Source organism: Acromyrmex echinatior, chromosome 5 (genome assembly GCF_024713525.1).
Source record: "Acromyrmex echinatior isolate Ae372 chromosome 5, ASM2471352v2, whole genome shotgun sequence".
Lineage (NCBI taxonomy): Eukaryota > Metazoa > Arthropoda > Insecta > Hymenoptera > Formicidae > Acromyrmex > Acromyrmex echinatior.
Genome location: NC_141856.1, coordinates 12,147,381 through 12,175,212, shown reverse-complemented (window position 1 = coordinate 12,175,212; position 27,832 = coordinate 12,147,381). Strand labels below are relative to the sequence as shown.

At 32.3% G+C, this 27,832-nt stretch overlaps 1 protein-coding gene across 1 annotated transcript; it reads right to left on the bottom strand.

The window, feature by feature from the left end:
• Positions 1 to 391: 391 nt before the first annotated feature.
• On the bottom strand, positions 392 to 25,367 carry phtm (cytochrome P450 enzyme phantom). The gene is made up of 9 exons (XM_087406284.1): positions 25,247 to 25,367; positions 25,026 to 25,133; positions 23,295 to 23,657; positions 7,846 to 7,994; positions 6,733 to 6,932; positions 3,997 to 4,282; positions 3,712 to 3,864; positions 750 to 924; positions 392 to 666 (listed from the first exon to the last, which is right to left on the bottom strand). The coding sequence occupies exons 3-9, from the start codon at positions 23,614 to 23,616 to the stop codon at positions 482 to 484; spliced, it is 1,470 nt and encodes a 489-aa protein (XP_087262410.1). The 5' UTR covers positions 23,617 to 23,657; positions 25,026 to 25,133; positions 25,247 to 25,367; the 3' UTR covers positions 392 to 481.
• Positions 25,368 to 27,832: the final 2,465 nt, after the last annotated feature.

The window sequence follows — 27,832 nt, the reverse complement described above, 5'->3', positions numbered from 1 at the left end:
TAATTTCTATATTAGACAGAGGATGAGTATTTTCCTACTTTTTGGTTGAGAATTGACAAAATGCCTCTTCGCTGTTTAATCATGTGACTAACTTCCACTTCCATAGATCACAATCAATAATTCAAAGTGTAACACGTCATATTACAATAAATATAATTTTAATTTTACATTGGATATAAAGAAATAATTACAAGTACTATTCATATGGAAGTCAGACATGTAGTGTACATAAAAGATGATAGATAGGTATAATTAACACTAAAATATTATTTAAGCATTAAAAAATAACAATTAATATTTAAAACAGGAATTAATAAAGGGTATTATTAATTATTTTTATTGTTAATTATGCATATTATTCATATACAAAAAATAAAGCATACGTATAATATTTCCATGAAATTCAAATGTATTTTGTTGTATATAATGATGTAATACATATAAAAACAATATCGTTATACATATATGTAAACTTATTCTCTTATTCTCTTATTCGTGGTGTAAAAATTAAGCGGTGTGATTTCGGAACCAGGGTAATTCCGCACTCGCCTTCCAGATCGAGGCGCATGCCGGATGGAACGGAGAGAACGAATGAATGAAGAATTCTTGCGCCGAATAAAAATAATGTCATCCTCGACAATTCATCACCAACGCACATACGTTTACCTATTATTGTGTAAAACAGCAATGTACGTTCAGTATCGTGTGAGATCAGACCGTTTCTGATTTTGTTTCCCACTTAAATTTACCTGCTTGATACGGTAGAAAGGCTTTCGGCTTGATGAGACTTCCGTCTTCAGCAATAAATCTCTCGGATTTAAACGAGAGCGGGTCGTGCCAGTACGAAGGATCTGTATGAATAGCCCATTGCAATGGAACAATCATGGTACCTTTCGGTATGTCGTAATCGCCTATTTGTGTATCCTGGATGCAAATCGTTTTGAGTTTATTTCAATTTTTATTTTAAAGAAATTGACTGATCACAGTCAATTATTTTTCTCACATTCGATTGTGATTGGTCAATTTCTTACTCTAATTTCTAATAATATAATATAATAATTATACTAAGCTTATTTTGCATATTGTAGACGATGCATAAGACAGTAACTTATTGCGATTAAAATATACGAGGGTCATTTGAAAAGTTTTGAGCATAACATAGAAACAAGTATCTTTCGGTCATCCCATCCCTTTAATCCATTCAAATAATAGTTGGCGTCTTGCTCTGCAAGATAGGCTTCTACGGATGCGATGACTTTCTCATTCGATGAAAATCTTTGTCCTCCAACTTTGAGTTTGGGAAATAGAAAAAATGGGTGCTGGGGACCAGATGGTAAATACGATAGATGGTCAACCAATTCGAATCACAATTCGTGAAATTTGTCATGATGATTTGTTTGATGACTATCGAAGTATGAAACAATGCGTTATTTTGATGGAACAGTGCTTTCTTTTTATTCGAATGCGACCGCAATTTCTGCCTTCAGTTTGTCAATTAATGCGTGCTGCATTCTCGTTGTTGTTTTAATTTTATTTTTTAAGATAGTTGATGAACACAATTTCATGACTATTCCAAAAAACAGTCGCCATCATCTTCCCAGCCGACGAAATACCCTTCGCAATCCACTGTTTTGACTGTTCCTTCATCTCAGGAGTGAAGTAGTGGATTCAAGTTTCGTACAACAGTTATTAATTAACGCAAAAAATCTGACTCATTTCGCTTAAATCGCTTTAAGAGAGCCTTGGAAATATTCATTCGAATGCGTTTTTGATCTACAGTGAGCAAGTGCAGTCCAACGCGCTTAATTCGATCTTCAGTCAATATATGATAAACACGATTCTTTCGATATGCCCACGCTATTAATCTAATAACGCTATCAATCTAATCTTGATTCGGTCCAGTACCATCTATTTGGAGATCGATTCAATTAAAATTTGTTTAGTAACATTCCAGTAAGATATGACAATGGAATAGATGTCGATCGACATCAATTTGATGATTTCGGTGTCGAATCGATATTGATTCCATTGACACTTCTCACTGATTGTGAGATCGTTTAAATTCAACAAAAACAATTAAAACACGATTTTGATTTGCCTCCGAGTAAAATAATTTTAATTTAAAAATCTAGATTTAAATTAACATCTGTAATTCTAATGAAAATCAACTACTAACGTAAAATCGGTGAAATATCATATATAAACGCGTTAAATTCGGTTTTATAATAACTGTCAATTGGTGTTATAAATTAGAATTTAACATTTATTTATACATTTTGTCAGTAATAATTATTAGTTGTAACTACAGATATTATTAAACCCGAAACGTAAGTAATGTAGGCACAGTAATGATATTATAACTTTGGATTCTTTGTAATACGATATATAGGATTAATTTTCAATAATATGATAAAGATCTAAACGAAAATATTAAATCTTTTTTATTGTATATATTATAAAAAACGTATTTGTTGAATAGTGCAATAAAAATACAAGAATAATTATTACGTAAAAACATACGATTTTTAAAAATATTTGTACGTGTCAGAATCAAATCTGACAACGATGTTAGTACGATGCAGAATTTATGATAGTTAAAGGATTCTAGATATCATTTTATCCTTGTTTAATATTCGGTGAGCAACAGAAATGAAATGATATATGATCAAAATCTTGAATTTTCGAATCCACCCTTACGCTTCGAAGATTGATCTCTTATTAGATGAATCGATCTACCTTAAAATCGGATCCTGGCGAATCGATTAAAAAATCGATCTTTTTTTTATGTAAAAAGATCAATTTTTTAGAAGATCGAATCGAGATTACACATCCCTAGGATAGAGGCCTCATAAACAGTATCCAATTCGGCTTTTTAATTTGCGCAGACGTATTGCCTTTCAAATGCAAGAATTTAATCACGGCACGATATTTGATTTTTTTCATTTTTACGAAAACAATGACTGGCACAAATGCCTGTCAAACAACAACTGAGCATCTAAAATGGCTACAATTTTTACAGCGCAATTTTTATCTTTCAAAGCGTGTACAATTGTAGTACCGGAATGGTTTGGATGAATAATGTCATCTTCGTGTTGAGACTCAAAACTTTTCAAACGATCTATGTATATAAGTATTAGCACAGATCCAACTTATAACTTTGCGATTTTAAGGGCCATGGCACAAAAAAATTTAAGCACAAAAAAATTTAAGCAGTAAAACATAAGCGAATTGACCAATCACTGTAAAGTTATAACGCCAATCCAACATGTTGATTTCCTTACTTCTACTAATCTAAGTTTTTTGTGTACAGTCCTAATATTGCGATTTAACTGCGACATTATGGATTACATTTTAAAGACATCATTAAGACAATATGATGTCTTTCAGACATCATACATAAAATATCTTAAAAATATCTTAAAGACATTCCAATTTTGGATATTCGCGCATGCTGAGTTATTAAATCATAACTAGACATGTTCGACTTCATGAAATAAAATGACACGGAGAAGCATCGCATAATTTGTTAATTTTTTTCAGAAAAAATCGTCCGCTGTAGGTGCTCACGCGCTCTAAGCATTCTATTTTTTTTCCGCATGTAATAAGTAATAAAGATAGAATAAAGCTTACAGTGCGTGAATGAAAACAGCGGACGCGGTTTCAGTCTGTTGTTACTTGCTATTGTTTTTTTATTACGTTATTTGTTATTACCTCTGTTGTCCCATGAGGAATGCCGATCGGTGTTATGCTCCGCAATCTTTGCGTTTCCGCAATGGCTGCCTGTAGTCGAATTAAGATTAACTTGTCCTCCAGAGTGGGTACCTTTTGTCCCAACAGCTCGTCCATTTCATCCTGAATTTTTTTCTGCACAAAGACAAAGACACATAGAATTCGAAGAGATTGTACGATAGGTCGATAACTTTCCATCGAGAAAAATATTCATTTAAAAAGATATCTCTTATATGAAAAGAAACAAATTTATGGATAAAGGTATACTTGTTCGTCCGGATATGCTGCCATGAACAGGAGGAACCAACGAAAGGTTGCGAAAGTAGTATCAACGCCTGCACCATAAAGGTCGGCTAGTAGATGATAAAATTGCTGTTGTGTGAAGTGTTCATTATTCGCATCGGTATTCATTGCATCGTCGAATGCCGCAAGGAAGTTATCCGTTTTCTCTGGTCGAGCACGATGCTCGTCGATGATTGTTTGATAATGTTGATGTGTTTTTAGTTTACCATCGATAAGTAACTCCATTACTTTGCCATATCGTGGCAAAAATCTAAACAGTCAACAAATCCAACAAAAGAATTTTCTTTTAGTACTCAAATCAGTAAAAGGGGAGCAACCGCCGACAACCTTGGCCTTGTTAAGATCATGAGCCTGAGCAACCTCTAACAAGTTTTAGTCGTCGCTTATTATTCGTTAAAAAGTTATCAATAAAAAAAATTTGAAAAAATAATGTTTTTCTGCTATATTTATATATAATATTAAAAACTATCTTTCTTTGTTTATGTAACGACTTTCCAAAAGCAACTCTCACCTCACCTTCCAGTCTGCTTGGGTGCGCCCCCAAGTAAGGGGGGAGGGAGGTGGGATCCCAAGTACAAGAAATCATTATGATATCAAAATGACTCCAAAATGATCACTAAAAGTCATTTTTTAATCATTTCCGATTCATTTTAATGTCATTTTGGCGTTATTGTGACTTGTTGTTCTGTTTGGGGTGAGAGTCGCTTCGCGTGGAAGTCGTGCGCTCCTAAGCAGAAATAAAACGTTATTTTTTCAAACTTTTTTTGTTAATAACTTTTTAATGAATAACGAATGATGGCTAAAACTTGTTATTATTCAGGGTCATGATCTTAACAACATATGTCAAGGTTAAGATCGTCAGCGATTGCTCCCCTTTTTTACTCCCAAATAATGTGAATTGAAATTAATCTCTTAACTTTTAAATGCACGTTTTGTTATTATTAACTTGAGTATAGTTAATTTACAACAATAAGTGATATTAGACCAATATGTGAATAACATAACTAACAAGGGAAGTGCATGAAGGGATAATCACAAATGAGTACGAATTATCAAGGAATGGAACAATTCTTTTTTACAGTTACAGTTACTTTTACAGTTTTTATAATAACAAATTTTTTATAATAAAAATTTGATATAATGATGTTGCAATTTTTTATGACTGTAATAACAACTAACTAAACGCTAAGATAAGAACTAACTAAGCTAAAAAAGTAAATTATTACCATTACATGTTACTTATTGAAAAACAAGTAGTAAATAACGAATAACGTTTACTAACGCCATAAAGTTATACGTCATAAAGAAATATTTTTATTTAGAACACAATTTCTGTAATACAAGCATATTTTGTATTTTATATTTCAACCAAGCACATAAAAGTATGACGTATTTTGCATTTAAAATCAAAAGATTGAGAGTTTTGTGTATTTTATAATTAAAATAATAAGATTGATTGTCAATCTCAATATTTGAAATACAAAATACAAAATACCAGGATTGGCAACATTATCTCATAAAAATAACTCTCGTGCGCACGCATACACACATGCATGCTGCTATGCTTGCTTTGATGCATACAATCTGACGTTTGACAAATAATTGTGAAATTAATAATTATTTCTTTTGATTGGTGCTATGATGGAAGCATATAAGATATGCTCTTACATATTTTGAACATAAGAAGAGCGGTATCCAGAAGTCGCCAAGAAGTTGCTGCGGTTATTTGAAGTTGGCGTTATGTCATTATGTCATTATGATATTATATATTGAGTTTTTTCTTTTAGAAATCGAAAAAAATGTAAATCCTTTCTGCATTCTTTTTTTCGGAAATTATTTGTATTTTTATTTGCTACGTACTCATATCCGCAATACGTCACTTCAAAGTTATTGCGATGTAAATGTTTAAAATAGCCGCATCTGATTGCGCAGAACAGTACAAAATTCGTTTTAAAAACGAACATCTAATATATTTCCACCATGAATGATGCAAGGAAATAAGCTATAAAATAATCCATAATAAATATAAAAATCATTAGGCTCGAATTCATATTCGTTCTTCAGATTTCAAATCCAATCAGAACTCGAATTTCAATCTCGACTTATGCAATTTAGGAAAAAGGAAAATGCCTATAATATGTATATAAAAGTAAAATAGAAATTCGAAATATATTTATATATTTATATATATGTCAACAATTACAATTTATTCATATTAATGGTGTAATTACATTATCTTATATTATCCGCTTTACCATTGTTAGAATAAGCTAATTTGATTTTATAATTATAACCTTTATCAAGTGCCTTCCAGTCTAATTTACATACAAATTTAACATAATGATTTAGCATGAATAAAATTGTCCTTCGCGTTATTTTTTTAAACAAAGATTTGTATTTACTGTTTGTTATCTAGTTTCAATTTATTATGTCACTTGCGTATAAAAGACAAGTACAAAAAGGCAGCTTATCTTTCCACGTTTATCAAAAGACATCGCCTTCGAGGAAAAACACAGCATTTGCATGGTAGACGTTGAATGGATCACTGTCGCATCATCAGCATATTAATTAGTAGTGCAAATTAATTTACTCAGCTTTTTCACAGTAATGCGGTTTACTTTTTGTTAGCCAAGTATAAAATATATCATACGCTATCCAAATCGACGGGAAGGATCGTGGGAATCAGGAATATTGTCATACCTGAAGAATGGCAAAAAGTTGAGTGGCCCTGCAATTCCAATGTGCTTGAGTCCTTCTTCTTGCACATGTCTCAGCCATTTCCATATCGCATCATCTTCTTTGTAAACTTTACCAAACACGATGTCGTTCATTATGTTACCCATGTAATGATGAAACGTCTCGCATGGATCAATATGTTCCATAGTTAGTTCTTTCAGTTTCTAAGATACCAATAAAGGATTCAAATAGTATGCATGTTCAAAATCGAGACATAAAATATTTTAAAAGCGTCTTTAAGAGCAGTATTCATAGTCAGTTCTTATATTTAAGACCGTCTTAAGTATAATCTTGTTATATAAGTTATTAAAGCCGTATTAGCATCATAAGATATTATCTAAGACAGTCTTAAGAAAAGAATGAATTAAGATATAGACTATGGTCCACTTGATGATACAAATGCTTTAAAGCGAAAAAAAATAGTTTCGCCAAGTATAAAAATTTAGCTACAGATCTAAAAATAATTTTGTTGGACTATTAAAATAATTATATAGGACAAGCTGGTTGCTAAAATGTCAACACTTTTTTCATCATTGTTCATCTAGTTTTCTGCATAATTATTTTGATGGTTTAATAAAATTATTTTCAGATCTGTATCTAACTAAATTTTTAGATATTTTAGTTACTTATTTTTTTCGTGTAGCATTAAACGGACTGCATAATGTCTAAAAGACATCTTTAAGACGTTTTATGTCCACATTTTGATTGTCTAGGAAGATATCACATAATTATTCTCAACTGCTTCATTGTCCACGTACTTTTAGTTAACGCGGAATGATTTTGAAAAACATTTGTAATACTTCAAATTCATGTTCTTATGTTTGTTCCTACTAATCAATTAAAATTTTTCTTTCGATAACGTATATGAGTGCTTGTTTTCATGCGAAAACGATGGCATCAAAATGTCACAAAAATTAATAGCTTCATTAAATGCGATGACATTTCCAGATAAATAAATGTTAACTTGCAGTTGAATATTTCTTCTGGAATGAAATGTTCGGTCATCGACATACTCGTTTAGGGACAAATTTAGTGACATGATGGCCTTGTGTTAAATACCCTAGACATTTAATTTACCGATATGCACTCGTTCACGCTCACAAGGATTCTTTCCTCCAGTCTGTCCCTCTTGGTGCCGGGTAACTTCGTCATACCGAAATTCTTTAGACATCCGGCTACAAATCTTCTTTGGTCTTTCCAAAGGTTACCCTCGGCACAAATAAGACCTGCAAAGAACATAAAGAAATAAGAAGCGACAAGAATCTCGTTCAAATTTCCTCTTTCCTCTCTCATTTTATTTCTTTGTTCTTCCTTTGCACGAAGGTGATCCTCGTCGCACCTTAATCGCGCGACCATAAATAAACCGCCACCCAAACGTGCCTCCGTCGCGTTCCCTCTTGTTGTGTGGAAGTGAGCCATGCTTGGGAGGGTGTAAAAAAATAGCGAGAGGATTACTGTCATTCCGTAAGTAGGCGCAGCCACTGAACTCGCCGAAGGATAATCCTCGAATGAATAAACAATAATCTCTCACCGCACCCACATCTCTCACCATCGTTCCCTTCGGTGTGTGCGTGTTCACAACATAAACTAGACACGGCAGTCGTCGATTAATAGCGATCGCGATCGTTGATTAGATATGACGGCGATAGTCTTCATCTTTAGATTCAAGCCAATATTCTTAGTCGGATCTTATACTTAAGATCGTTTTAAGTATAATCTTAAGATGTCATAAGTCAATCACAAGGACTGTATTAGCATTTTGAAACATTTTAAGTAACATTACATAAGACGATTTTAAAATAAGAATGGACTATGAATACTGGTCATTATATGGTAAAAAATAGATTATGTCTATATTCGGTATTCATAATTCGTTTTTACTTTAAAATTGTCTTAAAAGTAATACCTTAAAATGCTAATATGGCTCTGTTCATTGCCACTGACATTAAAAAATTGCTCGTTTTTTTTTATTTTCCAACTGTCATCGTTTATCTCCTTTAATTGCATTTTTTTCCAAACTTCCTTTTTTCGATATGTACATACATGCATGCATGTATTCCCTTTCCTCATTATATTTATCGTGTATTTATTTTTTTAAGTAAAGAACATAAAAACTATGATAATAACAACTGTGTATAAAGAGATTTCAGTATGAATTTATGGATCCTGTTCATTTATGACAAAAGCGAGAAAACGCACAATAAAATCTTGCAGATTATATTAAATAGAAATATTTTTCATTAAAATAACATTTTTAATCGATAGAATTTTTAAAATATATTATTCTTTTTGAAAAAAATTGATCATATTTATTTCTACGTATATATTATTAATTTGATAATACAATTAATTTGTCATAGCTGTGAATATCAATATTCAGATCAGTATTCATAGTCGGTTCTTATTTTAAGACCGTCTTAAGTAAGGTCTTAAGAGAGATGCTAATATAATTCTCTGGACAGTATTCATAATCTATTCTTATTTTAATAACTCGGATAATACTGGATAATGAAAGTATTATTAATATCAAGAGATAAGACTTTGCGCCGAAGTTTGCATCTGCACTACAACGATGAAGATATGTGTACGATCGCGCTTATGTAGGTACATTTGCTGCATCAACTTTGTAGCCAGATCACGCGAGTGTTGCTGGCGCGAGAATGATCTCGGAATCTTGATCATCGGTCAATGAGATTATCAAGGTTTACGGTCGACGTGCCACAGGAATACAGATAGAGATCTATGGCGCGCAATTTGTCAGATAGTATCTCATTGAATTCTACTCTCTTTCTTTACATTATGCGCGAATTGATAGCCTTATCAATTATATAAAGAAAAAAAAGACGAACGAGAGTAAGTACATGTACTGTGTAATGTGATTTTCGGTCATATTTCCGAGGAACGAAAGCGAATCGGAAGAGACGAGTACTTCTGCGAATTTAGAATTCGTCATGTTTGCACGTTCGAGAGCGACGAGCATCGAGAGAAGAAATAATGAAAGTCTGTTGGAATATAAACAGGTCACCGCGCGATGCGTATTTGCGATACTATTTATCATTCGCAGCTTGTTCTAAGAGGCAGCTTTGTCGATAGGTCAGTGTCGTATTTAAATGAACGCCAAGAAAACTTTCCGGGATCACAGGTGCGCCACGTGCATTAATATGTGCATTAATCTCTCTTCGCTGCTTGATCGAAATAATCACGTGTTCGCACGAAGAAATAAAATTTACAGTATATATCTAACTGAACTTTCCATCGAATGAATTTTCTTTGCGCTGTATATATATATATATATATATATATATATATCTTATTTAAAAGATAAATATTACATCGTATGTTACAGTTTTCATACATTGTTCGTTTGTGTTGTATTAATTAACTTTTTTAATTATTTGATTATTTGTCACAGTACTTAGATCTCTTGTTTCTACTGATGTAGATTAATTTTAATTTTAGTTTAACTTATATTTTTTTATTTTATATAAATTTTTACTAAAAATATTATTTAAGCATTAAGATCGATATTATTTAAGCTTAAACCATTGAGACTTTTGTTTAGTTGTATATTCGCCTCTTAAGTTACTGTTTACTTTTTATCTTTTTCTAGTTCTGAGAATTACAAAAAAATAAAGAATAAGTTAAACCTAATTTAATCTACTTTTATAGAAATAAGTATCAATATACATATAAATGTTAAATCGAAGTAATTTCAAGATTACTTATTGCCTTTATTTTAAAGTTTTGAAACAAAAGAAATAAATATCTAAGTGACAAAATATATTGCGTTTCCTTTATTTTTAAGAATTGATTGTTCCAGTAATATATTGCTAGATGCTAAATATTATGAATTTTTTGCAAAAATGAGAAATGTTTAAGAAGAAAAAGGTATGAAAGAAAATTACGTGGCTTTGAAGAAAAAAAATTACTAAATGAAAAAGGTTATATGTAGACAAATCTAACTTTGTAGTACGCACGCTTGTTTTTCATCCTCGCATCTGCAGCAGACGGAGGGGGGGGAAAAGAGGGAGACCACGGACAATGAGCTCTCCTTGCCGGTCGATTCTTACGCAACTAAACACCCCGCCGCGGTGATTTCAGGGGATGACATCACTCGGATACAGGTACGGCGTGGAGAGGAGACGCTCACCACGAATTCGCGAACCGCTAGAAATAAACCGGAGACGGATAATGCATATACACGCTCGAACGTTTCAGGGCCGGTCATTCCACCTCGATCGGCAAAAAGTCGGCGAGTGTGAGATGAAGGCGACGCGCGATAGTCGTCCTATCCAAATACAATCGACCGATCGATCGTGCTTTTTATGGCGCGCCATTAAAATGCCATGATAGCTTTGTCGGCCAGTTGAAAAGAGTGACTATTCGGTAATGATCCTTCGCGAGTGTCTACGACCGAACTATGCACGAGATTCCTGAGATTGGCTGCGCGATCAGCATGGAAGATATAAGATTTCTTATATTAAATATAAATAAATATATATCTTAAATAAAATTCAATAAATATCATAAATAAATAACAAACATAACAAATAAATAAATACAATAAATAAACAATTAAATATAATACAAATAAATGTATGTACCTTTCTTAGATTTCTCTTAAATCGTGTATCTCGACAATCATATTAACTTTTCTGCCTAGTAAATAATTCAATATCCTTATCACACTGATTGCAAGCAATTTTCTGATTGCAAGAGTCGATAGATGAGTCAGAATAATTGTCGAAGGAATAATAACTAGTAAGCAAGGAATACTAAACAGCAAAGATTTAAGAATTGCTCCTTAAAGATCAGAATGAATGAAATTTACTATTATTATCTATTATTTAATGATCTGACATCGTGAATTGTTACCACTGCTCAAAACTCTGTAAATAATTATTTATTATCTCTTTACTGTTGAAGTAGTTTCAAAATCGAAGAATTTGTTCTTCAGATTAATGTACTTGACACTGACTACTTTCCTCATTACTGCAAATATAGAATTCGAAGAAAAAATCATGAAACTAATTTTTTTAACGCATTTATCAAGTTCTTATTAAACAAGTAATTATATTAAATATTGCTCCGTTTAACTTATGTTTCTCATTGAAACTTTTGCTTTCTAAATGATGTTATTATATAATAAATGGTATGTTTTAAATATATTATCTCATTATTCACGCATTGTACGACTACTTTATTGATTTGCTCATTAATCGAAATACATCAGTAAATGGAATTAAAAAAAAATTACGAGGTCTTGATTTTATCGTATTTTAATTTTTATATCAACCGACATTAAATACTATTTTTTTCTGATATCGTGGAAACCGTTGACACGATCTTTTTTACGAGATGTGAGATATATGCATAATAAATCTCGACTAATTGCACCAGCTCGAGAAAGCTGGGGGACTTTAGATGATTATCCACAACCTTCGGGCGTGCAGGTCGTGACAGGTCGTCGACGATGTGAACGCCGGTCGTCCATGCAACGTTCTGTCGCTCTTAACGGGAGAGGCCGTCGGCCCGTCCTTGCGGAGTTAACTGTAATTCCCCGCGGATGCAGAGCAGAACTGTCGACGACCGGGAGAACTTCCTTCAAGGAGACCAATAAAAGTGAAAGTCCTTCGCATCGGCGCGGCCAGTCCCGGGTTTGTTCGGACGTGCCTAACCTACCCAATTGCGGATAAGCTCGTTACGAAAACGGAAAAAGATTAATGGGTTCCGAACAACAGTCCATCAAATACTCGGTCCGACACGTAATCGTTGGTTGAAAGAGCATAAATTGCAAGGACGAGAGATGGTCATTTATTTTAATTATAAATGTATAGTCGTTTGTTGATATAAATTGTATTTTCTTTAATAAGAAATTTAGGAAATACTCTAGTTTAAAATAATTTATTTTTATAAAAGTTGAACAAGTATAAATTGCAAATGCAAGAGATGGCCATTTATTTTAATTACAAATAGTCATTAATTAATATAAATTGCGTTTTTTTAATAATTGAAAAATACCAATTTAAGAAAACACTAATTTGCTTTTATAACTAAGTTCGTCCGCTATAAACAAGTTTTTAGAACTGGAAGTTGAAACACGGTGTGCATTACGAATGCTTTACAATGGCAACACAATGAAAGCTGTACAAAAATAGTAGATGCGTCAATAATTATGTAGAATGAAAAAAGAGACACAAGGATACTGCGTAGGGGAGTAGAATCGTCGTGAGAGAAAAAATGAAATTCCACCCACACCCAGTCCGTCATTTATAAAGGAGGAAAACAAGCGGGAAAATCGCGGACGTCTTACGTCAGTATTACACGCGCGTGTAATAAGCCAGGCGCGGGAATAGTCTCATGGAAGCTCGCTTGTAATGTTTATTTTGCACGCGCACCACTTCACCGTTGAGTCAGTGCTGTGGTATTTCAAGTCCGATTGGAATTGCGACGTTTCTATCACGATTTAGATCATCGCGTTACGTGAATGTTTGCCTCTGCTCGTTACCTTCTTCTTGAGCCTGTATAAGAAGAAGCTTACGTGGAGTGCAATCAAATTAAAAGTCTGCCGATTTATCTTGCGTGTACTCAATTCAATTGAGAATTTAGGAAAAAAAAGTCTAACGTGTGTGACCAATATTTCCCTACAGCACGAAATATTGCAAAATATATTCTAATTTTAATATTTTGTAGAAAATATTGCAATATATTGTTGCAGTATTACAATTCGGTAAATAAATACGTGGCTTCGTCACGAGAGAGATACGCCTCGTAAGGAGAAAATGTCCAGGAATCCTGTAAGAAGAAGTAAATCGAGTCTCCTAGAGATTCCCAATCTTTTTTGTAGACTCCCGTATATTTTTTGGTCATAACTTTACCATATGTATTTTGGAATATGATGCTGAACACACAATACGTTAACAATTAATGAAACTAGAATAATTATTGAAATATTGTTTAATGTTATATATGCAATTTTCTTTAAATATTGCAGCAATGTTTTATAAAATATTGCAATCTTTCAAAATAATATTGCTGCAATATTTCATGCTGTAGGAGTTCTTTCTTAAGAGATTAATTAATATACTGAGAGATAAATTTATTGTTAAAAAATAAACAGAAAAGCGAAATAAATAAAAAAATAAAGAATCGTACGTACTTCAATGTTATTAGCAATATTATCTTAACAATAATAGCAATGTAATATGATTTGTATATATTTAATATACATTCGACATCAGAAGAGGCAATTAAGTCAACGAAAAATATTCCTAGTTACGTTTTTTTTTTCGATAAAAATTTGACCGTTGAAGAAAGGAAAGGACGACGACGTTACCTGAGCAATTTTGGTATAAGTGGCCAAAAGTCGGTCGTCCTCGTCGAAGGATCCTATTAAGCGAATCGCGATGTTATAAAAGTGAATCGTGACAGAGCAATCTTTTTTTTATCGGCCAAAATTAGCCATCGTGTTGCAGTTTGTGTGGCAGCGGCAGCGCCAAGGACGTCGAGAATTTCAGGTTTCGTCGACCCGCTTAAAGGCCAACGCCGTCGCATCAGACACTTTTGACGATCACCGCGATGCAGGTCGATGCACCGCGGTAACGAGAGTGGCGGCGACGATCTATCATTTTCCAAGATCAAGTCCCCCCCCTTCTTTCCTCTTCCCACCGTCCATCGGCGCACCTTACCCTCACTGTACAAGGTGTAATGTAATGTAATGTGACAATCTGGGATCCCCACATTGCACTTAGTCGCTCTCTAACTGACGTTGTAATTATGATGAATGCCGTCATGTAATTAGCTTCAACGATGATATCTTCTTTTTTTTCTACACTTGTTATCGAGATTAACGGCAAATTGTTCACATTACAAAATCCATGTCTACATTGACACTCTTTTTTAAATTAAAATTCATATTTTTTATTTTTATATATAATATATTATTTTATAAAAATAAAATTTACTTACAATGGCATACATTTTATTTTTATTTTGCAACTGTATTCCAATATTTTTATTACAAAATTATGATATATCGCATGGATATTGCAAAAAACGTCTTAAAATTTATTGTCGATATTAAGTGGGATATCATAAAATAAAATTGTTTCCACCAAAGAATATTTTATGCAACGTGCAGTTTTGCAAGTATTATTCTAAAACTTCATCTAAATGCGAGAAACAGTCAATTATTTCTGGATAGACGTGTCTTATAAGGATTAACATCACTCTTACTTTCGGTCCGTTTCTCAGAAGTCTATTAATACTTTGGTTCGCACCGCCAGTGTTTTTTTACTGGTCGTTCTCCGTTATCTGGATTGCCAACGGATCCACGGCATTTCCGACCTTTTATCGCATTTGCTCATTATAATGGGTTCAGTTAAAATAACTTCCTAGAACAAGCCTATTCGTAGAAATACGGCTATTGTAAAAAATTTTAGACTTCATATTCTTATTGTTTTTTTTGTGCGAGTTTTAATAAAGGGACCGCAGTAGTATATATACTGGGATGTTTGATAAATAACGATAAAACTCTTACATAGGAGTAGAGAGATTAAACTGATTGTGAATCAAAAAGTTCTCTACCATTTTGTAATTTTCGCAATAGTTAACAAGATATTAATTACTAAAAATTGCCAAACATTTGTCTTCAATAATTTTTTTCTCAAATACTGTCAACTTTTCAGAAAAACTGCAAGAGACAAAAATTGTTTATTTTCTTCTCATAAAACTATGAACTTGTTCAGAATTTTTTATCACCTTTTTAGTATTTTCTGAAAACAATAAACAATTTTTGTCTTTTGCAGTTTTTCCGTAAAATTAATAGTACTTGAGTAAAAAATTATTGAAAACCAATCTTCGCCAATTTTTAGCAATTGATATCTTGTTAACTATTATGAAAATTGTAAAATGGTAGAGGACTTTTTTTCTCAGTTTAGTCCATTCCTCCCCCTGTGCGACAGATTTATCGTTACTTTTCAAACACTCTATATGTTTTTAAAAATCTCCAATTTATCATTATAATTTAATAATTATACAAAAATATATATGTATAAATAAGTAAAATAATATGCTTGTTTATAAGATTATATATATTAATCCATTACACATATTAATACATTATAATTACGTATATTATTTCTGATTAGTTTAAAAACCGATAGAAATGATTTAGATATATTGTTAGAATATATTTATGATAACGAATTAAATCGAATTAAATAATAAATTAAATAATGACGTGTTTGTTGAAGTCCAAGCAGAATAGATTACAGATAAATAAGCTAGCAGTAAAATGAAGAAATTAAATACAAAAAACAATCAGAAATAAAATAATACTGTAATATTTATAAATTAGGATAATTCGCGTCTTAATTCATGTATCTTTTTTTTTTTATTTCCAATGTACGATTAACATAATTCTGAGACTCGAATTAGTTGATCGATTCGGCAATGCGATACCTACGCGCAAGTAGAAACTTGCGTAATATGTTTACGGACGGCGCGTTACCGCCACCTCGGCGCACTCTATAATAAATTAACGCTATTACGCACGGTATTATCCGTGGCGGGGCAACCAGTTTGCCGACCGCATAAGAAATGTGAGCGCGCCCATAAAGAGGCGCGTGTAAACGCGCTGTCGGATAATCACTGGTTGCGCCGTCAGAAGGCACGCGTCAGTATCCTTCCCTATGTCCATCTGTCAGACATTGCCATCGTCGATTTATGTACGGTATTTCTCTCGTAAAATTTTATCGAGCTGAAGTACAGGGTACTCTTTAAATTTAACCGCGATTAAGTCAGAGGAGAAGCCGTAAATAACCGAAAAATATGCATATATGCATAATTTCCAAAATACTTTGTACTTTAAGAGAAACTGAAATAAAGATTTATTTACGCAAACAAACTTAAAAGAGTTAATACTTCACTATTTTTAATAAAAAGAAAGTAAAATATTAATAAAAAGAAAGTAAAATTTCGAAAATTTGGTAATTAATGTTTAGCAGTGCAAATAGAATAGAATTTATTTCTTACTCTATTGCAAGTAGTTTTCACACAAGAAACTTTTTCGAAATGCATTTAGCATTAGAAATGTTACATTAAATACTAGGTATTTAAATACATAAAAATCTATTGCTGAAGAGATCAATTTTACGAAATATATAATTAATTTGAAATGCAACATTTCTGATATTTTGAATAATTGTTTGAATATAAATATTTCACAAATTATGGAGTTTATTTTATATTATATACATATATATAATTACAATATTATTATTATTTCATTGTTGTCTACAAACGCAAATACAATAAACATATTTTTCTTCATCTTTTACAGATTATTTGATTATGAAAATTATAAAATTTAAATATTAAGAAATATAAACGAAAAGTTATTGTATTTGTCAAGCTTTGTCGGAAAGTGCGGGAAAGTGACAATGAATTTTCATTGATACTTTGATTTCGTGATTTCTACACGTGATGATTCTTCTTGTCAGTAGTAACGGTTGGCAATGTTCGGTCACTTGTCTGACTAATCCCGACTCTCACTACTTCAACGAGCGTTAGGTATTTCAGAGTCTCCCTTTCCTGTCGAGTCGAATATTCGTCATCTAAGTTTAGCGAAAGTTCATGTATCACGAAATATGTACTTGTCGACAGTACGTGTTGATAGAGGCGTGGCTTATCTCCCCACCGAGCGTTAATCCGATGAAGAGAAAGAAAGGAAACCTGGCGGGAGGATCTTTCTTGGATGCCTTGGAGGGGTATTCACGAAGAGTGGAGGAAGACTCTCCGAACGCAGGAGGCTCTTGTGAAAGGTAAGCAGAAGCGTTTCAATGTCGCGAGGATGCACGTGCAAAGGATGTAGCTGCACGGAATTTAAACGTGCATTATAAATTCGATTCATCGTATAGGTCTAAACTGAGATAGTTTTGTTGCAACCGCTTTCGTTTTGGATTCTAAATCTTTATCTTTAACTTGGCTTTTTCTGCAATTTTTTTCACAGTTTATTTTACTTTATTTTACAAAAGTGGCAAAATTTTCAATAAGAGATATACAATAGGTATACATAATAATAATTTTTCAGTCGGATTTGCTTTTTTATCCATAAAACTAAATTCACATTATTAAAACTTTAGACACAAAACTATTATATAAATAAATCAAACTATAATATATGAGACAGCCAATTATGGTCAAAGTTGGATATTTCAAATATTACATTATTATGTATTTATTAAATAAATTTATTTCAGACATGACTGCGCGCCGATAACTTTCGGACAATCAATTTGAAATAATCACTAATAAAATTCCCCTTAAATTAAATTAAATTAGAAAAATCTGTAAAATGAATTTACATGTAATTTCACATTATTATTCATTATTATTATTTATTCTATATACAAAACTGCATGCAAATAATATGTCTTTCAAACCCTTATCTCCTTTGTCATTTATCAATTTATTGTTATGATTGTTAAATAAATTTTTCACGTAACTTTTAAACTATTAAATCTAAACTTACTTAATGATTATATAAATATGATATTAAATACTGCATGCAAAAAGCAGATTTTATTAAAATTATCGAGTCGTTTATGTAGAAGTAGTAGCACAAATTTCGAATACATAATGGAATCCAAAGCCGGAATTAGAGAGTGCTTGTTTCATGTAAAAAAATTTTAAAGAGTACAAAAATGGCAATATAAATTTCTACATATTTAATTCATTTGCTACAACGATGGCTACAATCATCCGCTCGTTGTATATTAAATGAAAATAAAATATGTAAGAATGTAAATGTTGATAAAATAATTCATAATTTTTCAGACAAATATCCAAACATGAAAAGTATTACTTTGAATAAAAAAGTAAATTTTCTACGAATTTTTACAATTAATATTATATATATTAATATTATGTATATAAATTAACATGTATATGTATTATACATGTACATTTTGATTTTATTATGATTTCAATAACTGTTCAGTCATTTGTAACATATTGCATATATAATACAAACATTGTAAGTTGTAACGTATATGTGATTATATATTCTTATTATATACATTAATATTAATACATTAAATACCAATAATTAATATTACTTTTTATTATATTTTACATGCTGTAAAAGAAACTTTTTTGTTATTAAGAGGATTTTTTTCTTTTAAGCTTCGAAATGTCTAATACGAATTTTTAAATTCAAATTCTCTTAATCGTTTTAAACTAATCCTAAAAATCCCAAGATGGCGCTCAATTTGTGATGCGCTCGAGTATTTATCGACACGCCGCTAGATTGGCGCACATGTAAAAGATCAGAAGCGATAGCGGCGAAAGAAATGAATGGAGAAATCACGGGGCCGTTGACTTGAAGGCATGGCGCCTCGTAAACATCGCTCACGTACACGTGCGTGTATGCACTGGGCGCTTGATCGTAAATCGAGAAAAATAAAGAAAGAAAGAAATGAAGAAGAAATAAGACAAGGAGGCATAGGGAGCAGAAAAGGAGAGAGGGAAGCGCGCTGAAGACGGCGGAGGATCGCGAACGGGAGAATGGGAGCTTTCGAAACGAGGTGTAAAGGTATCACCGGGTCCGTGGTACACTTTGCCGTGAAATTATCGTCCCGCTCGACTCGGCATGGCACGGCATAGTATCACCCGACTCTGCTCAGCTCGGCTCGCTGCCGCCGTCGCTGACGGAATTTGTGGCCTTGTCGGTGAATTTTCAGCTGGCGAAACTTATGACCGTTCGAGTAACCCTGTTTTCGTCTGGAAACAAAGGCCGTGTAGCACAAATCAGGGACTAGTGATAGCTTTGCGGCGAGCGATATTAATTGTGATTTCTGAGATCCCATGAACATCGGATGGAACGCGCTAAACTGCGTTTCGATTTCTATATGGAATATAGAATAATAAAAAATCCAGCGAGGCGAGATACTCTGTGATATTCTTTCATCTATCATGTATTATTTCCGCGAATCCATATATCTCAAGTAACGGAGTGACTCGAAGCCTCGTATACGAGAACTCGCTATCAAATGTCATGTCACGATCAGTAACGTTCGATCGTAAATCGAAAATTGTAACGGCACTTACGTTTATAGAGGTCTTGTTATCACAAAGAACGGAACATCTAGATAAACTCTGAACAGTTCTATTCTCTTTGATACTCCACATCTTGGCGAAACATGCGGTTTTCTATGCAGCATAATGTATTGTAATACGTCCCAATTGCAGCAATTGCGTAAACATAATTGTAACATTAATTCTTATCATCGCATGCTAGGCAATATTAACTCTTCGGAACGTAGATCTATTGGATCTACTCAATTATTGTATATCTCTCTGGAGTTGACGGTGAATCTATTAGAGCTATTCAATTTTATTTGATCGCCATCTCTCGGAAGGTAATGGTAAACCACCGAACATCTTTGCCACCGCCGTTCGGAGCCGACATTTTCCAATGCAACAGAAAATAAGCAGTCAAAAGCATGGAGAGATATAATGATACGTTCGATGTTGATGTACAATAACTAATATGATTTTCGGTCTAAAAATATTTATTATAAAAATATTTATACTAATAGGTGGTGTCTTTAAATTAAAATAACAAATTAAAATATCAGGTTAGTCAAAAAATATCTTTTTATGAAAATATATATTGAAAAAATTTTCAATCTAATACAAAATTCTTCGCGTATTTATATCTATTTCAAGTATTTCGTGCGGTAGATATTAAAAGATCCACAACCACATGCAAGAAACAAAAATTCAACAAAGTGGAGTTGAAGTATAGACTTTAGGATGAGAATCATGCGTTACTTTCAAGCGTATTTTAATTCTTTACGGGAATGTTTCAAATACTGTTAAACGACGTTGCAAACAAATACTATACGTCGCTGAAAGAAATTCATTTCTTGTTTACATCCGAGCGAGGGTCTTCACAAAGTTACTTTCACTATGCGTACATGTCAGGTTAACACAGAAGAATATTTGTAGGTCGACAATTTTAACGATTGCAGACACAACGGTAGAGATGGACGTCATCCGAAAATAATTCCGAAATTTCCTGCAAGAACCGACATCGACTTCATTCTCTTTTCACAATTTTAAGGTATTTTAGCTTCTTTTGTTGTAAATCCTAAAACATTGAATCGCGGCTATGTTAGATGATGCTTAGATGCTTAATTAATAGGTTAGTTGATCCATCTAACGAAATCATCATTCATTAGAAGAACCATGATTACGTTTACACGACTCGATTTACGCTAAAGTTTAAATCGAGCCATAAACGTAGTCTGTAATGTCCAATCATGGACAACGGACCTTTCATTATGGTCGCTCCATTGTTATTTTCTTCTGTTGCCGAGTGTTCATCATATGCTTGCAATATGATGTTGTACGTTTCGAAAGTTAATTAAGACGATATTTAAACTGCAGATCGAATGCGATTAAAATTTTTTAGAGAATATTTTAATTCACATTATAAGTACTTAAAATTTGACTAACTCTCTCGCTTATTTGGAATAGGGCGTGAAGAAAAGAAAAGGAACGTAGAATAGGAAAATCAAAGAGAAAAAGAGAAGAAGGCGAAGCGCAGGCAATACAATAACGAGAATAAACAAAATGCACAGAATAATGGGAAAGATGGAGGAAAATAGTATTATCAGAAAATGAGAGAGTGACAAGAGTTGAAAAGAGAGGAGAATAAGAAGTAAGAGTTAGAGGCTATCTGATGGGTACCCTTTAAAGAAGAGATGGCAGTATTGATCTGGAATGTTTGCTACTACTTGCGCTTTTTTACTGACATCCAGTATACCTGATGTAAATTGCCACTATGCTACTACTCAATTATATCGTTATTTTATATTAAAATAATGGTTATATTTGACACTATATGTAGTGTCAAATTGACACGATATAATGTCAAATTTAATTATCGTTTTAGTAGAAAATAACGACATATTTGATAGAAGCAGTGGCGACTTAATTAATTAAAAAATTAAATTAAATTAGACACTATAGATTTAACAGATGTACCCTTTCTCTCTCTTTCCGCACTTTCATCTCTTCCCGCTTCCTCTTTTGATTCAAATACATTACATTCGATTAATAGCAATCGAGTGTAAAAACGCGTCTCTCTGTTGTGCCAGCAATTCAGCAGTTCACAGCAATTGAATAAAAATCCGTAGTTCGTGAGATATGCCTATTCGTGGGTCTTTCTGATATTCTAGGACTGCCGCTATGGTCATGTATGTAAAATTTAGGACAAGCAAACAGGTCAAAAGACGCCGCCCCGTTCACATGGACCACTTTGTAGTGCAACAGAAAAACATTCATATCCGTTTTCATAAAGTTGTGACAGAGAAGTGACACATTGTTTCCAACAATGTTTCATTTAGTCTTTCTATGCGAAACCTTTTCATCACGGACTGCGAAACGACTTAATGATCATTAGCTAAAATTACAGTTATAATTCTTCCAACATGAACCGCTTGATCGGAAATGTCGCTATTAAACATTAGTAAGCTCAGATTTTTAATTATCAATTTTGCACTTTCTGACATTCATTTTGTTATCCGTATTTTGTTATTTGTCACTGAATTGTGCTCCTCCATGCTCCATTCTTAAAGTGGTCATTTGAAGCTTCATTTTACAAAGATATTTTTATCTTTATTATTTACCGAGGTAGTGATCATTTGAAATTTGATAAATTTTTCTTAAATTTTTAGTGTACCACTTTTTTGAGAGTAAGCAACATTCTCCAAATATGTAACGATATATGAATAAAATATTTAACGATTATTTGAATGCATTGCTTTTCAGTTATTGTTTTTTTTTTGAAAAGGGAAATAAATGTATATCTCGCAAAATGACAACTTGCTCTTATTTTGTAAATATTTCGGAATATTCTTGAAATGTTATTTTGGAATTTTTTAAGAAACATTTTACAATTTTCATTTTTATTTCAGAAATATTTAGCTGAGATGGATAGACATCATTAGGACTTTATAGAATTTTAGAATGGGTGTACATATAGAAAATATAAATGAGACGCTTATTTAATAGTCTACAGAATGTCCTTAACAAGTTTCTGGACTATAACGGGCACAATCCTCATGATGTTTCATTCAGTTAATACGACATTCGACATACGACATTAGGACATTTATAGAATATGTCTATGCAGTTAGAAAGAGAGGGTCAATAAAATTTCAAAGTTATCTTATCCTATATTATTATCTCCTTATACTATACTATTTCATCTACTACATCAATAAAATTCAAAAGAAAAATTTTCATCTTCTCTTATATTGTAATTAAACATTTAAATTTTTTACTTCCAAATGATAGCTCTCTGCTTTTTTTATTCTCAATCATTTGTTTTATTTAATTTTTTATAATTTGTCCCGCGATTTTTATGTTTATTACGCTTTTCTTTTATTTTCTTTTATTTTTGCGAGCAATATTTTTATTTATATATAATAACAGAAAAAATAGATTTTACTCACCATATCCCTGCATAATTCCATGCGTCAAGTATAATGGAGCCCGGCCGGCAAACGCATCCTTGGCGAAGGTCTGCCTTACCAGCTGCGGATCCGATAACAATACTGTGTATACAGAACCCATTTGTAGCCCACAAATCGGACCATATTTCCTCGCCAGTTCCGTGAACGACATATGAGGACGTTCCGAATTTATCCATGGTAAATAACCAAACAACGGGATGCCGGATGGTCCCGGTGGTAGTCGACGCGTTTTGCGATTTTTACGAAAGATGTAGACAAGAAATATGAGAAATACGCCGAGGAAAATTAAAAAGGCTACCATCGTGATGTAGAGGGAGCAACAGAAACGAATTGCTACTGCGCCTGCACACAAATTAAAAATCATATTTTCGAGCGCAACGATGACACTTTTTATTTCTGGCAAAAAAGAAATGTTACAATATCCATATATTTCTTTCGTTACGTAATTTTTACGCGGATCTATAGCCGTATGTGAAACGACGCGACGGTGAGGACCTTTTCTTAACGATTAACGATTTTATAATCGAGTCATTTAAATTGTTACCGCATTCCGTGAAAAATCCTCTCGCGCGAGATACACGCGCAGTCACGCGAATATAATAAATTACGTGAATGTGCCTGCCGACAATTCCTCGGTGATCGTGAACATTCTTAATCGAGGGAACGCGATTCCAGCTTCCAGGAATGTCACAACAGCAGAGGCGAATGATAAACACAACCTTTCTCTGCGCTCGCGCCGCGCCGGTGCAATGTACGCACTTGTGTAAAGTTATCTCATTAGCGAGGCACGCGATTGTGTATACGCGCACACGTATACACAATCACGGAGAGGATAAGGAACGATTCCGTGCTGCGACTACGCGATATAGGCCGACACGTGGCCAGACACGTGCCAATGAGCCGGCGATGAATCAAAGAAGCTTACTTTCGATGGCGCGCTAATGGCTTGATTTTTATAGTCCTCACCATCGATTCGATTCGCAAATGCTTAGCAGTTACAGCATTTCATATTTTTTATTTGCTTATCATGTTGACCCCTTCACGTCTCTAATAAATAATAAATATTTCGAGTTTTCAGATAACAGTAGAAATGTTCCAACAACTATAATTAGGTCTATTTTTGTTGCTTATTTTACTCTGTATCTTCTTTTTCTTCAACTTCAAATATGTATTTATCTCGCTTTAAATGCAAAAATTTTTCGGAATTTCCAATAACGCGAACAGATCTAATATAACGCTTTGTTTATGATTGATATAAATTATCGATCAATTATTAAACACATTCCGTGCTGCTTGGATCGCAGGTGATCTATGTGAAAAATGTTATGTATATAACTTAAATAATGAAATGGATTATTTTTGAAAGATATTTTGTGAGCACAAGATTTAATAAATCATAAATCAAGAATCCATTATGTGAGCTATGTGTATACAATATTTTTTATTACTACATGATAAGCTACAATATATTTGAAAATTAACTCATTTCACCGGAACTCAATTTTCCCATATAAGTAGTGTAAGGTTCTTTGGAGGTTAATGTATTTTATATGTTACAATTTATGCTTTCTAGGTAAGTTATAATTTAAAAACGTAGATACCTCCTTAATGTATGTAACAATTATACATATAATATATTAGTTTGCGTAAAAACTCAAAGTTGCGGGAAACTCAGTTGTGAGAAACAAATATAAGTTGGATAAAACTCACCGAATCTGCCAACACCGGATTGTTGCCACAGAAACTATAGCAGCCACCGGTCCACGCCCGTCTTGAATAATATTATAACTGGTTGAGCGGGAATTATGAAACTCGAATCTGCAGCAAGGAAAAGAAGATATGTCCGATCTTATATAAAGAAATATATAAATAATTATTATTTACGAAATAAATGCCGATTAGGATAAATTCCGAAATGTAAATGTACGTACAACTATCGTCTTTCGAAAGAAATATCGTGGGAAAGAATACACGATGTAACATCGACCACAGTATCGGACTAAATGTCGCCATCAAACTGTTGACGAAAGTGATAACCGAGGATCGTTTGACTACCAAATGACAACTTCTCCGTGCTGCGACAGCAAAGATTTGTTCCACGATATTCGACGACGCACGAGAACTGTCGACTTCATGTATCCGTACGAGTGTTAAAAATCAAGATTTAAAAACTCAGTCACAAAAATTTTAATCCTAGTTGAGAATTAAATAATATTTAATATTTTAAATGCAATAAATGCATTGCATTAAGTATGTACATTATATTATAACACTTATAATATATATAAAAGATTCTAATTATTAATCATTACTTACTTATTATTTATTATTTACTTATTTATTACTACAGATATATGTATTTATCATTCTTATTCCTTAATAAAACTTTGTAAACATATTTTATAAGTTATTGTGTCATTTTACGTCTTATTTAGACAGGGTGTTTCAAAATTCACGCCCGCGAAGTACAAGACGTGATACTTTATGCGTCCAATAAATAATTCTTGCAGGAGAGCAGGTTAAAGTCAACAAATAAGCGCAAAATTATTTATCGGAGGCAATTTTGTAAAGGAAAAAGTTATTTTTTTGTGCTAAAATAAATAATTTTTTCTTGTAGTAATATTACATTCGATAAATAATTTTTGCGTTTACTTGTACAACTTCAACCTGCTCTCCTACAAAAATTACTTGTCAGACACAATTTTGCAAAAGGAATAAGTTATTTCTTTTAGTGTAAAGTATGACGTCTTGTACTTCACGGGCGCGAATTTAAAACCTATAATACAAAAAGTAAGTATTTTGGATCTCTAATATTTTTTTCATATTATATTAATAGACAGTACAAAGTTTTTACTGGTGTAGTTTATTTATTTTAAACATAAATAATACTTAATAAATTAAGTTTTTGTTAGGTATGGTGTATATGAATTATTTTAATTCCTAACGGAATTATTCTAGTTCCTAGAGTCTAACAGAAAAGTTTTCTACTTCAGAAAATTTACCTGAATCACAAAGTCGCATCAAAAGAGCTGTCGACGGATAATATAATAAATTTTCTTAAATTTTCTGATGAAACTAACCAACGTTTGCAACCACATCTTAAAGAATATTTTATAATTACGCATCATTTTATGTATTTAAATTAATTTCCGATTATATTGATTATCACTGGCTGAATCAGGAACGGACGATCGAGTGCTTTTTTTCAAGGAAGCAAAAATCTACCTGACTTCTATTCTAACAGATCCTTCAGCATGACGAACCAAATTATCTGCTCTATCGTGCGTGCAATTTACAATTATTTGAAAAACAACCTCGGGATTAATTGAAAATATAGCCAGAATAAAAATCAAATTTTGATATAGAATAGTCTTTACATTTCTGCATTCAGCGCCTAGATTTTTTTCCTTTTTACAAAAGAATCCTTTTCAATATTCAGGTAAAAAATTAAATGTCCGACTTTAAGTTTAAATATCCGAAACAGGTCCTTTGACTTGACCTTTTTTCCTGCGCATATTTTGCAATTATTTGAAAAAGAAATATATAATAAATTAATTGGAAGAACATCTAAAGATTAATACACGTGCGCACGTCTACATTTCTACGTAAGTTAACTTTAATCTGTCTAACTTATTTTTTATTCTTTTTTAGTTCTAAGAATTAAAAAAAGTAAAAAGTAAGTTATATCTAAATCGACATTAAAATTAATCTATAGAAACAGTCATAAAAGTATAATTTTAAATTCCGTTAAATATCAAATAAGAAAAAAATTCTATTATTAGTCGAAGCGGATCTTGACGTTTAATAATATTTGTACATAAATTTGCAAATATATTTTTCAGTCATATAAATTGTATACCGATTCTTTCTGTTTGTCTAACTTGAAACTCAATCATAAATTGAAGCTGGAAATAATATCATAAATTATAGATATTAATTATAAATTAAATAATGCTAATAAATATCTTAAAACACTACAAAAAATTTATTAACATATTTTTATATTTAATATATTTTTATATATTAATATATTTATTAATATATTTTCCTTAATAATTCTTTACAGTGTTTTAAGATGCTTATTGTTATTAAATTGATGATCAATGCAATTTGAGATGTCTGGCTTCAATTTATGATTGCGTTTCAACTATTTTATTTGAAAAACTAAATCGGCGAGCGGTTTATATATCTGAAAAATATAGTTGCAAAATTTGCATATAAATATTATTAAGTCTGTTTCTATTAAAAATAACATTCTTTTTCTTATTTGATTTATTCTTATCGATCTAATTTCCACTTGTAATCAATTAAATATTGCGTTTTTCCATACATATATATATTCATATTTGCCATGAGTAAAAATATTTCACGTAATCAACCAGTTTCTCTGAAGGTCAGAAGGTCAGTTGCGTTTATAAGAGAACGTTAAATGTATTTTTAATATTACTATGCACACACGTAGACGCATACAAAAGTATCAACGACATGTTGCTCTTACATACATACGACTAGCCTTC